Here is a 13,945-nt window from a genome sequence, read left to right as displayed (position 1 = left end):
ATCTAGATACAATGGACAGGTGTGCTTATCAGAGGAAGCACACCTGGAATCAAGACCTGTGCCATTAAGCTGGGACTCCCAGTCTCCTCTGCACCCACCACTACTTAAATGAAGGCTTTATTGTCTGGTGGAACAAAAAAAAGGTCACGACTGTACCTGACTGTACCACACTATTTCAGCTCATTGATGCATATCATCCACAAACAAGTAAATTAAAGGATTTAAGTATTACTAAAGCTTGATAATTACTGTGTTTATATCAACATGGTAGGAAAACTACGCTGTTCACATTAACACTTTCCTCACACTGCCCTCACAGTTTAGCTCTCTCCTAGATGGGTAGAACTCACATCCCTTAAGTTTGCATTTGATAGGGCTGGCATAGGTCTAGAAGAAGAAGGTTTATCTAAAATTAACAGCAGCTGCAAAAGTCCTGCCCTGACTGGTTAGAGAACACAGCCCTCCATCATCAGTCAGCTGTACGCATCAGGTGCCTAACAATATTCTAACTGTATTTTATAAATACCACCAATGTTTTAGAGCGTATGTCCTAAAAACAGCACTTACCCTTGCATTACGTTCTCTGAATTATTTGTAAGATGCTTACCTCTCTTCAGCCAGACCGGTTTGTGATTAATAGCACAAACAGCATCTTCAGTAACAGGTAAGTTTTAAACAGTTTATTCACAACGGCTCTCAAGCCTCTCCCCCCTCTGTTCCTAGTTCAAGTTATTGTGCAGTTATGATGCAGAGAGCACTGATCAGCTGCAGGGCATTAGGAAAAAAAATTCATAAGTAGCATGGCTTTATTGGAAATAAATCATGCTAAAAACTGATCCTTAACAGGTACAAAAACTTAACAGATAAGGAAAGGAGAAGAAAATGGATGCAATATTAAGACCAACCGGTGAATTGAAGATTGATGTGAAAGATAATACAAAAAAGGCAATGAAGAATAGCAATGCAGCATTACAGATGGGAGTACAGGGCAGACAAGAGGTACAATACATCCTGCTTCAATATTTCTTATCCATATATTTAGTTCAAATACTGTAACAGTAACGGAAGGCAAAAAGCACCAGACATCTGACTAAAGAAATACAAAAATACAGAACAAAATTAGGGCAAAATGAACGCTGGTAACTAGGGAGAAGAGTAATCTCAAATACAGTTATTCAGAAACAACACTTGGAAAAGTTGCTATGTCAACATATATAGACAATATCGTTTTTCCAGCTCTGTGGAAATCACTTGATTTTCCTGGTCTGTAACCTCTTCCAATACAGTACTGCCAACATTATCCTTAGAAAGGTGCAAGGAGACACCGCATATACTGAACAAAGCAGCAAATTCAGAGTAGTAAAAGAGGAGGAAGTTGCTTCTAGCTGATTACGTGGCCTTTTAATCATGGCTTTTCTACCGCAGGACAAAGCATCGTTAAATCCTAACCTTAGTTCCAGTTTGGTGGAAACAGTGTGCAGCTACAGCTTTTTTTTTCCCCAAAACCATGATTCCACTGTAGCAAGTCAGACTGCAGCATGCCCAAGCAGAACACAGTAGTTACTGAAGTGGCAAAGCCATGGGCAAGGCATACTAGAAAGCAGTTCTGCTCTGGAGAAAGTAATCACTGCAGTCTCAACGTGGGTACCATAGGAAGCATGCGACTCAGTGGTGCATCTGGGGGAGCTGGTAACAGCACAGAAGGGCACCAAGGACTTTAGGGAGTTGAAAGGTTCTCTTTCCATCACCTCTTAAAGTTACCAAACCAGAAACTCAACTATGGCTCAACTGTGCGTAGTTTGGGGGTTTTGGTGGTGATAGGGAGGTGTCCCACTTCTGACATGGCAGCACACAGAGGTTGTATAATGCAAGGTTTGCATAGATAGTTTGTTCCCTCCCCAGCTCAAAACACATTAAAGAGGAAGAAGTCACAGTTTGGAGTGTTACATTTGTGAACAACGTGAAATCAAGGAAAAAACATTTACAGAGGCTTTCCCTACCTTCCCCAGTGAGGGGAAAGTGGGGAGCAGGAAACATAAAACACAAGTCATGGCTATTTCACAAAGCTTCGTTGTCTTAAATGAAGTTTATTACAGGCCCCAGTGAAAATATTAAAAACTCACCAATGCATATACTTCTGCACCATTGTCCAGGTTGTTGTTCTAGAGTGGTTAAGTGCCTTTTTATTTTAAAAAAGTTTGTTTTTACATTATTGCTGCGTTTTACAACAAAATTAAAAACCATTTGTGGAATCTATCCAACAACAAAAACTCAGTTTCCCCAGAACAGGCCAGAAGCATAGAAGCGTGTTCTGAAGGGGCCTTTTCTATATCAGCTACTTAACGAGCAAGAAAAGAAAAATCTATCACTTCTGTTCCTAGCGAAGATGAGTTTTTACTCCGTTTCTGGAAGGCAAATCCTTTCAATAAATATCAGCGAAATTTCTGAGATGCTGAAGTTCCAGAGATACAACAAGCAGCTCTGTGCAATTTCTCCTGGAGTTCCAAGGCTGCCTCTTGTTTCAGTCCAGTGAGATGATGTCAGGAGCACTGCCTCCGCTGCTGGTTATAACTCCTGTCTCGCTCCTGCTGGAGGAGCTAACGTGCGTGCTGCTCTCGTGGTGACTGGTTGATGTGATGATGCTGCCAGGCGTGCTGCTTGTTAAGGTTGAGGTGAGACTATCCAAAAACATAGGAGGACAGTACTGTTTGAAACAAACAATGAAGAATGAAGAGACTAACTGCACAAGGGAAATGTATGCTCTGAAGATACATCTTCCCTACAACACACACAAAACAGGTTACTAGCAGAACTTCATTAACACATGCACAGCAAGACCAGAGTTCTGCAAAACAGCGAGTAAGCAAGCAGAGGTGGTAGCACAAACCCTTCCTTCCTCACCCTCCCTGTTATTTCTCCTGTGAGCAGGCTAGCTCAAGCATTTACTGGCACATTAGGAAACACTACCATGACCATGGCCCTCACCATAGCATCCAACTGGAAACCTGTAATGAATGGCATCCCCTATGAGTCCATATTGGAGCCAGTACTATTTAGTATCTCCATGAATAAATTTAGTATCTTCGTTAACAACATGGATAGTGGGGTGGGGTGCACCCTCAGCTAATTGCAGGTTAACACCAAGCTCAGTGATGCATATGATGCACTAGAAAGATGGGATGCCATCCAGAGGGACCTTGACAGGCTTGAGGAGCAGACCACAGTCCTGCACATGGGTCAGGGTGATCCCCCACACCAGCACAGACTAAGGGACGAATGGGTTGATTGCAGTTCTGCTGAGAAGGACCTGGGAGTGCTGGTGGACAGAAAGATAGATACAAGCTAGCAATGTAAGCCCAGAAAGCCAATCATATCCTGGGCTGCAACTCAAGGCCAGCAGGTCAAGGGGGGTGATTCTCCCCTTCAGTGCTGCTCTTATGAGACCCCAGGTCTGAATACTATCTTAGTTAGTGAGATAGTGTTCCCCCTCAAAGGTTGTAGTCCATCTGTGATTCTTACTGTAACTAGATTCTTACATTCTTAACTGTATAAAGTTTGTTTCCAGGAAAGGAAAAACGCTAACTGGTTACTTTTGACCTACAAAATTTCTACAAACTGTTGGGTTTGGATTGTAAGTAAGGCATCATTAATCGCGCTAAGGGATTTGTGAAAGTGTTTGGTAACATGCCCAAACTAATGAAGATCCCATCATTAGAAATCAACATCATTAGAACTCAATCCACAAGTGATACCAAAACCAACAGTGAAGTATGCTTACAAAAATTAATCTGGCCTGCAGATACAGTGTGAACTAAGAACATGAATGCATGCTTGTATTCATGGCAGCAGCACATGTGTAAGTATCTGCTTCTGTAAGGCAAAGAGAAACTACCAGTAGTTTCCTGTGCCTGGATTTATCATAGAGAAGTCAAACTGAATCCTCCCTTAATGCATCTTTTCTTTTTACAACCTCTTGTTGGGCAAATGCGTTGTCCTGGTCTGTGGTTAGGTCTGAGCAAGTGGACTGCAAGCACAATATGGATGACAACACCCTGACAGTTACTCAAGCAGCGTGTCACAAAAAACAGGCTTAGAAGTTAAGCCCACAGCAGTTCAGAAAACATACCTGTGAATCAACTGGGATTAGTGAAAGAAAATCCAGACCTAGAAAGAAGAGAAGGATAATAAAATGATGCATCTTTCTTTTCTTCATAAACAACAAGTTTAAGGAACTTTGTTGTTGTTGTCGTAGAACAGATTTTGCAATTGCTATACAGTTTCTAAATGAAGTGTATCACTGTGACACCACTCTCAACGACTTCAGGCAGCAGCAAAACATGTTTTCTAGTACAAGTGGCTCTTTTTAAGAATGAGAATGACAATGATGTATTATTCACTGGATATTGCAGGGTGGTTCAATGTGGTTGCTTAGATGGAGGTTGCCAGTTGGAGCTGTTGGTTCATAATGCAAGTTTCACTGCATATTGTACCTGACTTGGCCAAACTGGGACATGAAGAGTGTCATCACATTAAAGATGCTGGAATGAAGTAAAGTCACAACATGCACAAGTCCAAAAACAAGCAGCAGGTCTCTTCCTCCACCCATGGGCAGCCAATAAGGAAACATTTCTAATATCATCCCCGCTTTGTGTCTAGACAGATAAAAGGAATGAAGAAGAGGAAACTACAAGTAGTTCAAGGTATATCCTCTAAGAGCAGTGAGAAATAGTGCCCGTCTTATACACCATTAGAGTGTAAGCATTTAAAGCAAGATGTTTAAAAATATGAAACCAATGAGAAATCACAGCCTTTTTTGTTTTGTTTTGAAATCTTGGCCTTGTGTTTGCTATGTCAACAGAAAGAAATGGTAAGCTTCCTCCCTCCCTCTCCCATTACCCTGTTCTGGCTCTGTTCTGGCCAGTGGCATCTCTCCTCTCCTCCATCAGAGAAAGTTAGAGACAAATTTTGAAGGAGATTTAAGCCCAGCTGCTTTTATAGAATTCAGAGTTAATGGTCATGCATATGCTCAAACTTCAGTTCACAGAGATGAACAAAACCATTCTAGGCTTCTGTTCTCTCAGCTTAGTCTCCTATCCAATTTGGAAATACAACGGATTTCTTACCAAGGGAGAAGTGGAGGGAGGGAGCAGTAAGGCAACCGAAATGAACAGAGAAACAAAGGGAATGATATCCATCCCCTTGCCAAACCGGTACTGAAAGAAGAGGAGAAAACCCAGAGATGTTGCAGGGGAGAAATGGAGACAGGCAATGGAGCAGGTGAGGGAAGAACAGGAGGCCCACGTGACACCTCTTGTCACAAGTCACCGTTTCCTGGGCTCTGGGTTCACTACGGCCGGCAAAGAGAACCCCCAGAGTACCCCTACACAATTCTTTTCAAGGAGCCAGGATAGAAAACAATCAGTATCCCCACCTTTTGTCTGATATTTAGCAGCAGTGTTGAAGAATACATCATAGGCATTTAGGGTATCTCTAGGTAAAAAAATTCAATAGAGGTCAGCTTACATATTGTAGCTCACCTTATCCTTTTTCATACAATCTAGACAGAGCACCACTAGAATCAGCTAGCAGAAATCTCTACATTAAGGGCTGGGATGAGTAAGTGCCATTATATTTCTAAAACTTATACAAGCAGCTACTCTCCCTCACATCTACCACATGTAACAATCGGTCGTTTACACAAAGTCTAACTGAATACAGCAAGAAGTGTTTCTGGCTGCACTTCCAGAGCGCCAGTGTCAGGGCATACCCCAGAAGCAAGGTTTTTCACATCACTGTTGAAGCAGTCTCACACTGGGAAGACAGCTTGTACTAGACTTGTCTAGACATCACATCAGTGCAAGGCTACCTACAGTCTTGTCCCATTTAAAAAACTTCATCTCCAATGTTTTACCCACCCCACAGATTAATAAGGCTGTCTGAATGCACATGAAAAATAGACAGCACCTACCTGGTAAGTCTGAGGAAATACTGGATATTGGTGGGTGATGGAATGGCACTGGGTAGTCTGTTAACGAAGGAGGAATAGCAGCAGTATCAACCGTTGTCACGCTGGGCACTCTGACAGTAGATGGCTGATACATGAGAACCCTGTTTCAAACAGCATGAGATGTTACAAACGGCGTGGCCATTAGTTACAGAAGAGAAATTATGCACGGCTGTGCACTCTTTCACACAGTCACTGTGTCACAACACAACTACAGCGTGGCTACTCACTACACAGTACTCCACTCTAATTTCCTCTTTCATAACAGTCTTCATAATAACATGATCGTATCTTGGCTCTCAACAGCAGCTGTGACATAAGAGCAAGTTGGCATTAAAACAAAGTACAGTGCTGGAGTCACTGACAACAGTCCGTTGGGATCAGGAGTGGCTCTCTGTATCTGCAGATCAGCCTGGGAGGGATGCACAGGTAGCCTGAGCCAGGAGAAGGGCACTAAGTGTCTCACATCACTGTTCCTCAGGGATGACCTGTCTTGCCAAGGATGCAACTGACATGATTCACCCCCCTGGAGCACAGAATACCAACGCAGGAGTTAAGCAAACCCATCTCTACTCACAGCTGAACCCAAGCTAAGCTCAGCTCCCCAGGCACATAGAGCCAGCTAAAAGCTCTCCACATTCCCAGCTTCTGCCTGATTCTTTGCAGCACCATTGAAGACATCACAGGCAATCAGGCAGCCAGCCACATGCATTAAAATGTTTCATAAACTTCCAGTCAGGTGAAGACACCAACAGTCCCACTCCCACATGTCCTGCATCCCCCTCTTCAGCCCACCAACCAAGGTACCCCCTCGTTTTCCTCCCCAGACTGCTCCACTGTGCATTTATGCTACTGCTGATTTCATAAGCTTGGATTTCAGACCCTCCTTTCTCAAGCCCCTCCTAAATTTCAGAATATTCACTTCCTACCAACAGGAGGCCACCCCATAGTTTTTTTTTCCCAAAATTAGCATTTCAGGCAATATTGTTTACAGGAGATGAGCTATTCTCCAAAAGCCTCTTAGACTTGAATTTGAAGAATGAAACATGATGTTTCCATACCCAAACAGTAGGGAAAACTGTCACAGAAACAAGAAAACTCAGTCCTTTTACACTTACGGTTATAGGCTGACATGTTGGACAAACACAAGAGCATGGAAGGAAGGCCTGGTGCCTTCTGCAACTTCATTAAAAGATGCATTTGTAGCTATCCTTATAAATATAGGAAAAGTGTCTCTTGCAAGACTGCTCACAACAAGCAACAGCACTTCAGCATCACTGCTGAAAGCAGTTGATGACCAACTATTTGCTTGTCAAAGAGCACACACTGCTGTAGACTACAGACAGCACACCTGCTCATCACTTTGAGGAGTGGCAGAACAGAAGAGTTTTACTAAAGCACTAGTAATAAAATCAAAAGACAAGCCACTATACTGAGAGACACATACCTCATGCATGCAGCATGACTATCCAGAAAGCTGACACCTGAAATCACTTTGCAGAGCACTGACAGAATGTCCTTTCCTCCCTGTGCACCCTGAAGCTCTCTTTTTTCTTTAAAGAGTGGAAGCCACAGACTGTGACTGCAGCCAAGTTGCACAGACTGGGACAGAGGGGAGAAGGCATGATGGTGAAGAAGCTGCTCTTCTTGCCAGTCATATTGCTGAAGTTGGACAACTACAAAGCAGAGTTGACAGGGAACTCGAGGAGCTGTCTGTTGTGCCAACCAAGGTGCAGAAGTGATTGAAAACCAGGGCCAAGTGCCATTCCAAGACATCCCAGATTTTAACAGGGAGACGGGAGAAAAGCTTATTGCCTTGACTGAAAACAACAAAGTGCCTCCCTGCCTGGACTGACAGAAAAATGGATGAAACATGCAACATAGCCTTCTTCCTTGGCACCAGAGCGGATAAAGGGGGCAAGGCAGTGAGAACAGACTGTTCTCACTTTGCAAGAATGTGTTGATAACTTTGCAAGAATGCATGATGCTCCTGCACTTGGGAAAATCTAAAGAGAATCCTGTCCAGTAGCTTCATCAGTTTCTTTTACTATGGAAAAACATCCCTGCAAACACAGCAACAGTGCAAGTTTTTTGTGAGACATAAAACTATTTAATAGAGTTTGCCTGTACAGAGGTACTGTAGCAATACAACCTTCTGCAAAGAGAGGCCTAGAAATTCTCCTCTAGAAGGAAAGAGCTGCATACCAAAGAGACTACAAGTGCACATGTCTACACATTAGTTTCTGAGACATTATGAAATAACAACTTTAAAATTGACAAACCCTTTAGTTGGGCTTCCTTGTGTTTCGGACATAAATATGCACTTCCTTTTGGCAGGAGGATCTTCTTCTTCATCAGAAGAGCTTTCAATTGTCAAATCAATCACATCAACTTTCTTCTTGTTTACCTCGTTGGCCACTGTCACAGAACATGGTTTGGTAACAACACTGGAACCTAAACCAGAAAACAAAATACCACTTTTTTTTAAAAAAAAAAAAAAAAAAAAAGGCTGTTGACATCAGCAGTTCCATTTTGCAGCAGAGGCCGTCATAGCCCAGGACCAGTTTTATTAGTAGTAGTACTCTGTGTCATAATGAGAATTATTGAGCACAAGCTTTAATCTTTAGTTAACAGTTTAAGGACTTACAACAAGAGCAACTTTTTTTTAAGTGCTATTATAAAGAACAAAGACAAAACCCATTAACACACATCTTTAGAGATACAACCCTTTTTTTTTTTTATTTTTTAAAAAAATTATTTAGCACACACCCCACAAAACAGACATCAACATCCAAACCCATTATCCCAGATGCAATTAAGTCTCAAGGCATCAAGCTTTTTTGGTGGTTTGCAACCAATATCCAAGAGGTACTCACTTTCTATTTTGGTGCACTGTGGACTTGAGACTTTCACAGCATCTTTTTTAGGCCTCATGGGGCACCAGGAACCATCTTCCTGGAATTTAATCTCATCCACATCTGAACATTCATTAAGGATTTCCATAAAGAGCCTGAAAAATAAAGTTAAGTGATTTTGATTCCAGGCTTTTCCTAAGTGAAAAGGAGACAGTTAAGAATTTGATTACAATCAAGAGTGATCCACAGCACATACTCTATTTGTCTTCCCTGAGGACCTGCAATTACAACCTTTGTGGACTTCCATACATCAAAATCAAAGTATCCCAACCTACCCATGTTCTGCTCCAACATTATTGCAGTTCAGAGATTCCTATATAGCAGTAGAAGCAATCACCCTTTGATTCAAATTCTACAGTTTTTAAGCTAAATTTTAGAGCTAATAGCCTCACAGATTGTTTGTGTAAAAGGGAGACATCCTTAGATGTCACATTTGGATTTCTCCAGAGAAGATATGCTGAGGTTCAGGAGTTTGATGGTGCAGTTACAAGATGAGTTCTTGCAGTTTGTTACATGGGAATAGAAACTAAAGGATTCTAATGGTTCCTCCCAGTGTAATGTACTTTTGAGAAAGTAAAAATGGCTAAACTTTAGGTCACAAAAACAATTAGTACAACATGAAAGACTTGAAGTAATTTTGTATTCTGCAAGCTCAGTCTCTTACCCATCTAGTATTAGGCTCTCATAAGCTGCCTTTTTGTCGCAGACAGGACAGATCCAGGTAGGCTTCTTCTCATTCATTTGAAGATAAAGAGCAGCATCAAAACATTGCAGGTGTGTGCAAGTAACAGCCCGGCATGGGATTGTCAGTCTCATTTTTCCCAGCTGCAGGAGATGCATTTAAAGAATGTCAGAAGAAAAGAAAGTGAAGCAGATCTGCATAGCTAACAGTGAAATCAGATGCAACCAGCAAGTTAAGTCACTTCTCACTAGAGTGCCCAACACTAGGTCACTGTGTGCAAATCCACTCCAAAGCACATACAAGGTGCCTGAACGAAGAAGATAGCAGTCCTCAAAGTCTTTACCGAGTTGAGAACTGTCAGAAACATTACTTCTGGGATATTTATTATTTTTTTTAAATAGGAATACCTACTGGGGCAATCACTTTGTCATTTCTTGGCCAAATATCTCAGGGTTCGATTATTTTGTGAGCTGTACTTATGTTAGACTCAAAATGGCATTATATCCATTTCCGCATAAGACTTAACATACCAGTCACAAACAAGGTAAGTTTCTACCTGGAAACAGAAAATCCAAGGCAGCACTGCCTCGTTACAAGGTGATCAGTTTATTTTTTCCTCCTTGTTGGCAGTAAAAGCAATACCACCAAGACCAGGTGGTCTGAAGTTCTGTTTCTCGCTGTGCCCTTTAATTATTCTATTACCCTTCCCAGGTAGGCTCAATGCCTCCACACACAAGATCACTCCTTTTAAAGGCCTCAGTACACACACAGGTAGCAACTTGACTCTGACTGCATTACAGCTGAGGCATTCTCAAGTCTAAACCATAATTTGTTAAATGCTGCTGCAATCAGGTGCTTGTAGGCGAACTCTTCTCTTCATTTGCATTAATGAATCAGCATAACAAAAGCCAGCTAAGTTTCTGAAGCAGGATGTTTTACAAGCAGACCAACTCTGCACTAAAAATGAAAACACAGATCAGTATATGTTAATTTCCAGCCTTACTTACAGGACACATCAGAGATACCCGCAGACTGGTTGTGGCAATCTCACTATCAGGATCTGCAGTTAGTTTTTCTTTAACTACCAAAATAAATTAAGAAGTTAGAGATGGGCACAACTATTTAAAACACTAAACTTAATTCTCTAGCACATATACTTGTTTCCAGCTATCTAAAAAAGCCCTGAGCATCTAAGGAATCTAGTTCAGAGCAAACGCCACACAAGAATAACTTCACAGGCAACTGGCAAGTTGCATCATGAGACTGTTTTGATGTGCAGCAGATGAACTTCTGGCCACAATGATTAGTAGAGCAAACTCTATCCAACATGCAAGGAGATAAAATCATCAGGGAGTGAGGTGTAAAGACAAGACAATCAGCAGCACATGCAGGTGAATAAAACACATATTTAGGTCATCTATCTGCACCTCACTGCCCACGACACTAAACTGCTCTCAGCGTTCTCTTGAGAACATTTTAGAGGAAATCTCTAGGTACTCCTCTCTGCTGGCTAGGGACCTACACTGAATCAGTACACGATACCTGAGCAACAGCAAAAAGAACCTGGGCATGGATTTTTCTTTTCAAAATGCTGCAAATCTCCTAAGTATTACCAGTTCTAGTTTTAAAGAGCCACCAACCACCCTCAGTAAGGAAACAGGAAGGTTAATTTGACTTACTTAGTGCTCTGGAATGATCAGGGTTTCTGATACCTTTCATTTTTAACCTCTGCAAAAGCATAGCTGAAGTGAGCTGACGAACGAGATACACAGACATGGAGTAATTCTACAAAAAGAGTAATTAAAGATGAAATATTTATTTAGCACCATATGTCCACTACAGCAATATGTCACTATTACACTGGTTTTAACATACAATAAGAAAAAAAAACATGCTGATTTTTTTTTGCTTTGTAGTTATGGAAATACTTTGCAAGTACTGACAGATGACTTCATTACTACATGTATGAAAGAGTCAATCTGACAGAATTCTTCCACTAACCAAGTCAAGTCACCTCACTCCAGTTGTAACTTAACTACAAAAAAAGTGTTCTCTACAACCAAGAGACAATCTGGGCTTTTTCTTGAAAAGGTGACTTAGACTGGAGATACAATTTCTTAAAACATGCAGTCTGTAAGCACTTCTCATGTTTGTCTCCTATACATTTGCTTTTTTCCACTGACATTCTCCTTAATGCAGAGCTCAAAGAGAAACTTGCTATAAAGATTAACGTTGTTTCAGGTGCAAACACCACCTTCAAATGGCACAAAACAGCATCAGTTTCTTTGTACCTTCTCTCCACCTTGCTGGTTTTAAGCCAAGCCTCATTAGACCATACCCACTCCTTTCAGGCTGGCCATATTCCCTAGCATTTACTGCTGTTCCCTAATTCATGCCACTCATCAGCTTCCTTTGTTCAGGTTTTCCTCTCGAAGGTCACAAGTGAAGAGAAGAATCTGCAAGTCCCACCACTGCAGAATAATAATGGTTTCGTCTGTGTAACACTCACAACCTGCAATCCGTCATTTCCACTCCCTGCCAGCCACCTTCTTATAGCTCCTACATGATCAAGCACTGTACAGGAATTTCAAGCACAAGAAATCTAACACCCTGCTCCTCCTTTACCATCCATACCAAAGACAGCTCTTACCTAGACAAACAGATAAAGTTATCAAAATGCACAGGAAGCCACTAAGACAAGTATCTTCCTTTCCCCATTCCTGCAAAGAATGGACTACGTTGTGTACTGTTTCTTTCCTACAGAATCAATATTATAGGCTCTAGCCTGACCAGCTCTCTGGGATAAACACCTGCTCTCCTCAGAAGCCCTCCTCTATCAGAGAAGTAGATGCCAATAAGCCCTTATCACATCAGCCTGCTTGCACTCCACACTGTCCCCAGAGATTTCATTTAGAAGATGAACAGCAAAGGCCTGCTACACAAGTTCTTCTACTTAGAACAGAGCCCCAGCATTAAACCAGAAGACTCACTTCACCTCCCAGGACAACGGTGCAAGGCTGGAGCAACCTCCAATTCATCTACTCAAATGGAGAAATATTTTGGCAGACACAGGAGGAAGAAAGCATGGGGACAGAGGGAGAGCCAAGACTACACACAATCCAGCAGTCATTTCTAGAGTCTTGTGCTTTGATCGAGCAGAAATGGCTTAGGTCTTTCCCATCCTCATTCTGTTTTAGGAAAACTTTGCTGTCAGCACTGCCCTTCATTCCTTTGCTGAACATGAACTTTCCACTTTTTCTTTAAAATTTAAGTTTCTACAAGTTTATACTGGAGTCTCACTTAAAGTATATGATGCCTCCAGCATAGATTTTGATATTAAAGGAGAGGTAAGCTACTCCAACAACAGTTGAGAAGGACTTCCATAAGTAGCCACATATGATGGTAAACCAATGACCACTTATTCTTCCAACAGCTGCAAGGACTGCTGTAACAGCTACATAAGTCTAGGAAGAATTTAGAGTCTTCTCACTTTCCCTCCTTTCCTTAGTAAATCTCCAGGAAGATTTCTAAGCAATCACCTGGGCATTTGAAAGACTAAATCCTTCTAAACTAATAAGTTGTCATTTCCGCAAAACCAGAAATTCACCTACAGACACCAGAGAGCAAAATATATCACGTCTGTCACCACCTACCTCATCTCCTGCCACTGAAGCCCAGCACTGTTTTCCTCCTCAACACAGCTTTCCATGAAGAACTGCATTATGAATATGCTTCCCTCTCTCCCCCCTACCCAGGTCTCCATTACTCCCTGTATCACCACTCAAGAAGTCAGTTTCCCCTCAAGTCACCTAAACTTCCAGGAATACAATTCATTTTTAACGAAGGACACATGGCTTGGATACCCTGCCTTACAAATGCACACCGGTATGGCCCAAGCACAGCATCACGAAAATGCATCACACCCTGCAACAGTTGGCACTGGGCAGCCTGACAGCTCCCCTGTACACTTCCCAGGGACTTGCCACCAAGGAGCTTTCTGAGCTGTAAATTCCATCTGATTTACCTTATTTACAAGCACAGTTTTAACTGAGGAAAGACAAAAGAAAAAGAACCTCAAAACAAAAGATGGAAATATACATAAACTAGTTCTTCCTATAAAAATTCCTTTTGTAGAAATATTTGGTATTATTTGGTTAAAAAATACAAAAAGCCCCAAGAACAAATTTGTGTCTTCTCTCCCACTCACAGGGCCTTAGCACATTTGCACATTTTAAAAGCCTTCTCCAATGAATAGCTACAAAAAAAAAAAAAAACCTTTAAGACATGGCTACATAACCTCACATTCATATGATTATACCATCAGGCTACAAAATAGCCTTCCCC

The 13,945-nt window shown here is 41.7% G+C and overlaps 1 protein-coding gene across 9 annotated transcripts in view; it reads right to left on the bottom strand.

Moving 5' to 3' along the window:
* Positions 1–788: 788 nt before the first annotated feature.
* Positions 789–13,945, bottom strand: part of PIAS2 (protein inhibitor of activated STAT 2) — a 32,725-nt gene continuing 19,568 nt past the window's right edge. For 3 of the 9 annotated variants that reach the window (XR_014687197.1, XR_014687199.1, XR_014687200.1), the window contains exons 7-15: positions 11,281–11,386; positions 10,609–10,682; positions 9,584–9,744; positions 8,881–9,014; positions 8,287–8,458; positions 5,969–6,108; positions 5,432–5,490; positions 4,127–4,164; positions 789–2,704 (exon numbers count right to left, since the gene is read on the bottom strand). Coding sequence is in view for 4 of the 9 variants with exons in the window: in XM_084504077.1 (XP_084360203.1) it covers positions 2,522–2,704; positions 4,127–4,164; positions 5,969–6,108; positions 8,287–8,458; positions 8,881–9,014; positions 9,584–9,744; positions 10,609–10,682; positions 11,281–11,386 (1,008 nt within the window). In the remaining 5 variants the exon portion in view is untranslated. The remainder of the gene's footprint in view (positions 2,705–4,126; positions 4,165–5,431; positions 5,491–5,968; positions 6,109–8,286; positions 8,459–8,880; positions 9,015–9,583; positions 9,745–10,608; positions 10,683–11,280; positions 11,387–13,945) is intronic. The other 6 variants (XM_084504077.1, XM_084504078.1, XM_084504076.1 and 3 more) reach the window with 3 other exon arrangements.

This window comes from Aythya ferina (genome assembly GCF_964211825.1).
Source record: "Aythya ferina genome assembly, chromosome: Z".
NCBI classification, from domain to species: domain Eukaryota; kingdom Metazoa; phylum Chordata; class Aves; order Anseriformes; family Anatidae; genus Aythya; species Aythya ferina.
Note: the sequence above shows the minus strand (reverse complement) of the source record. Positions and strands in the feature narration are given on the sequence as shown.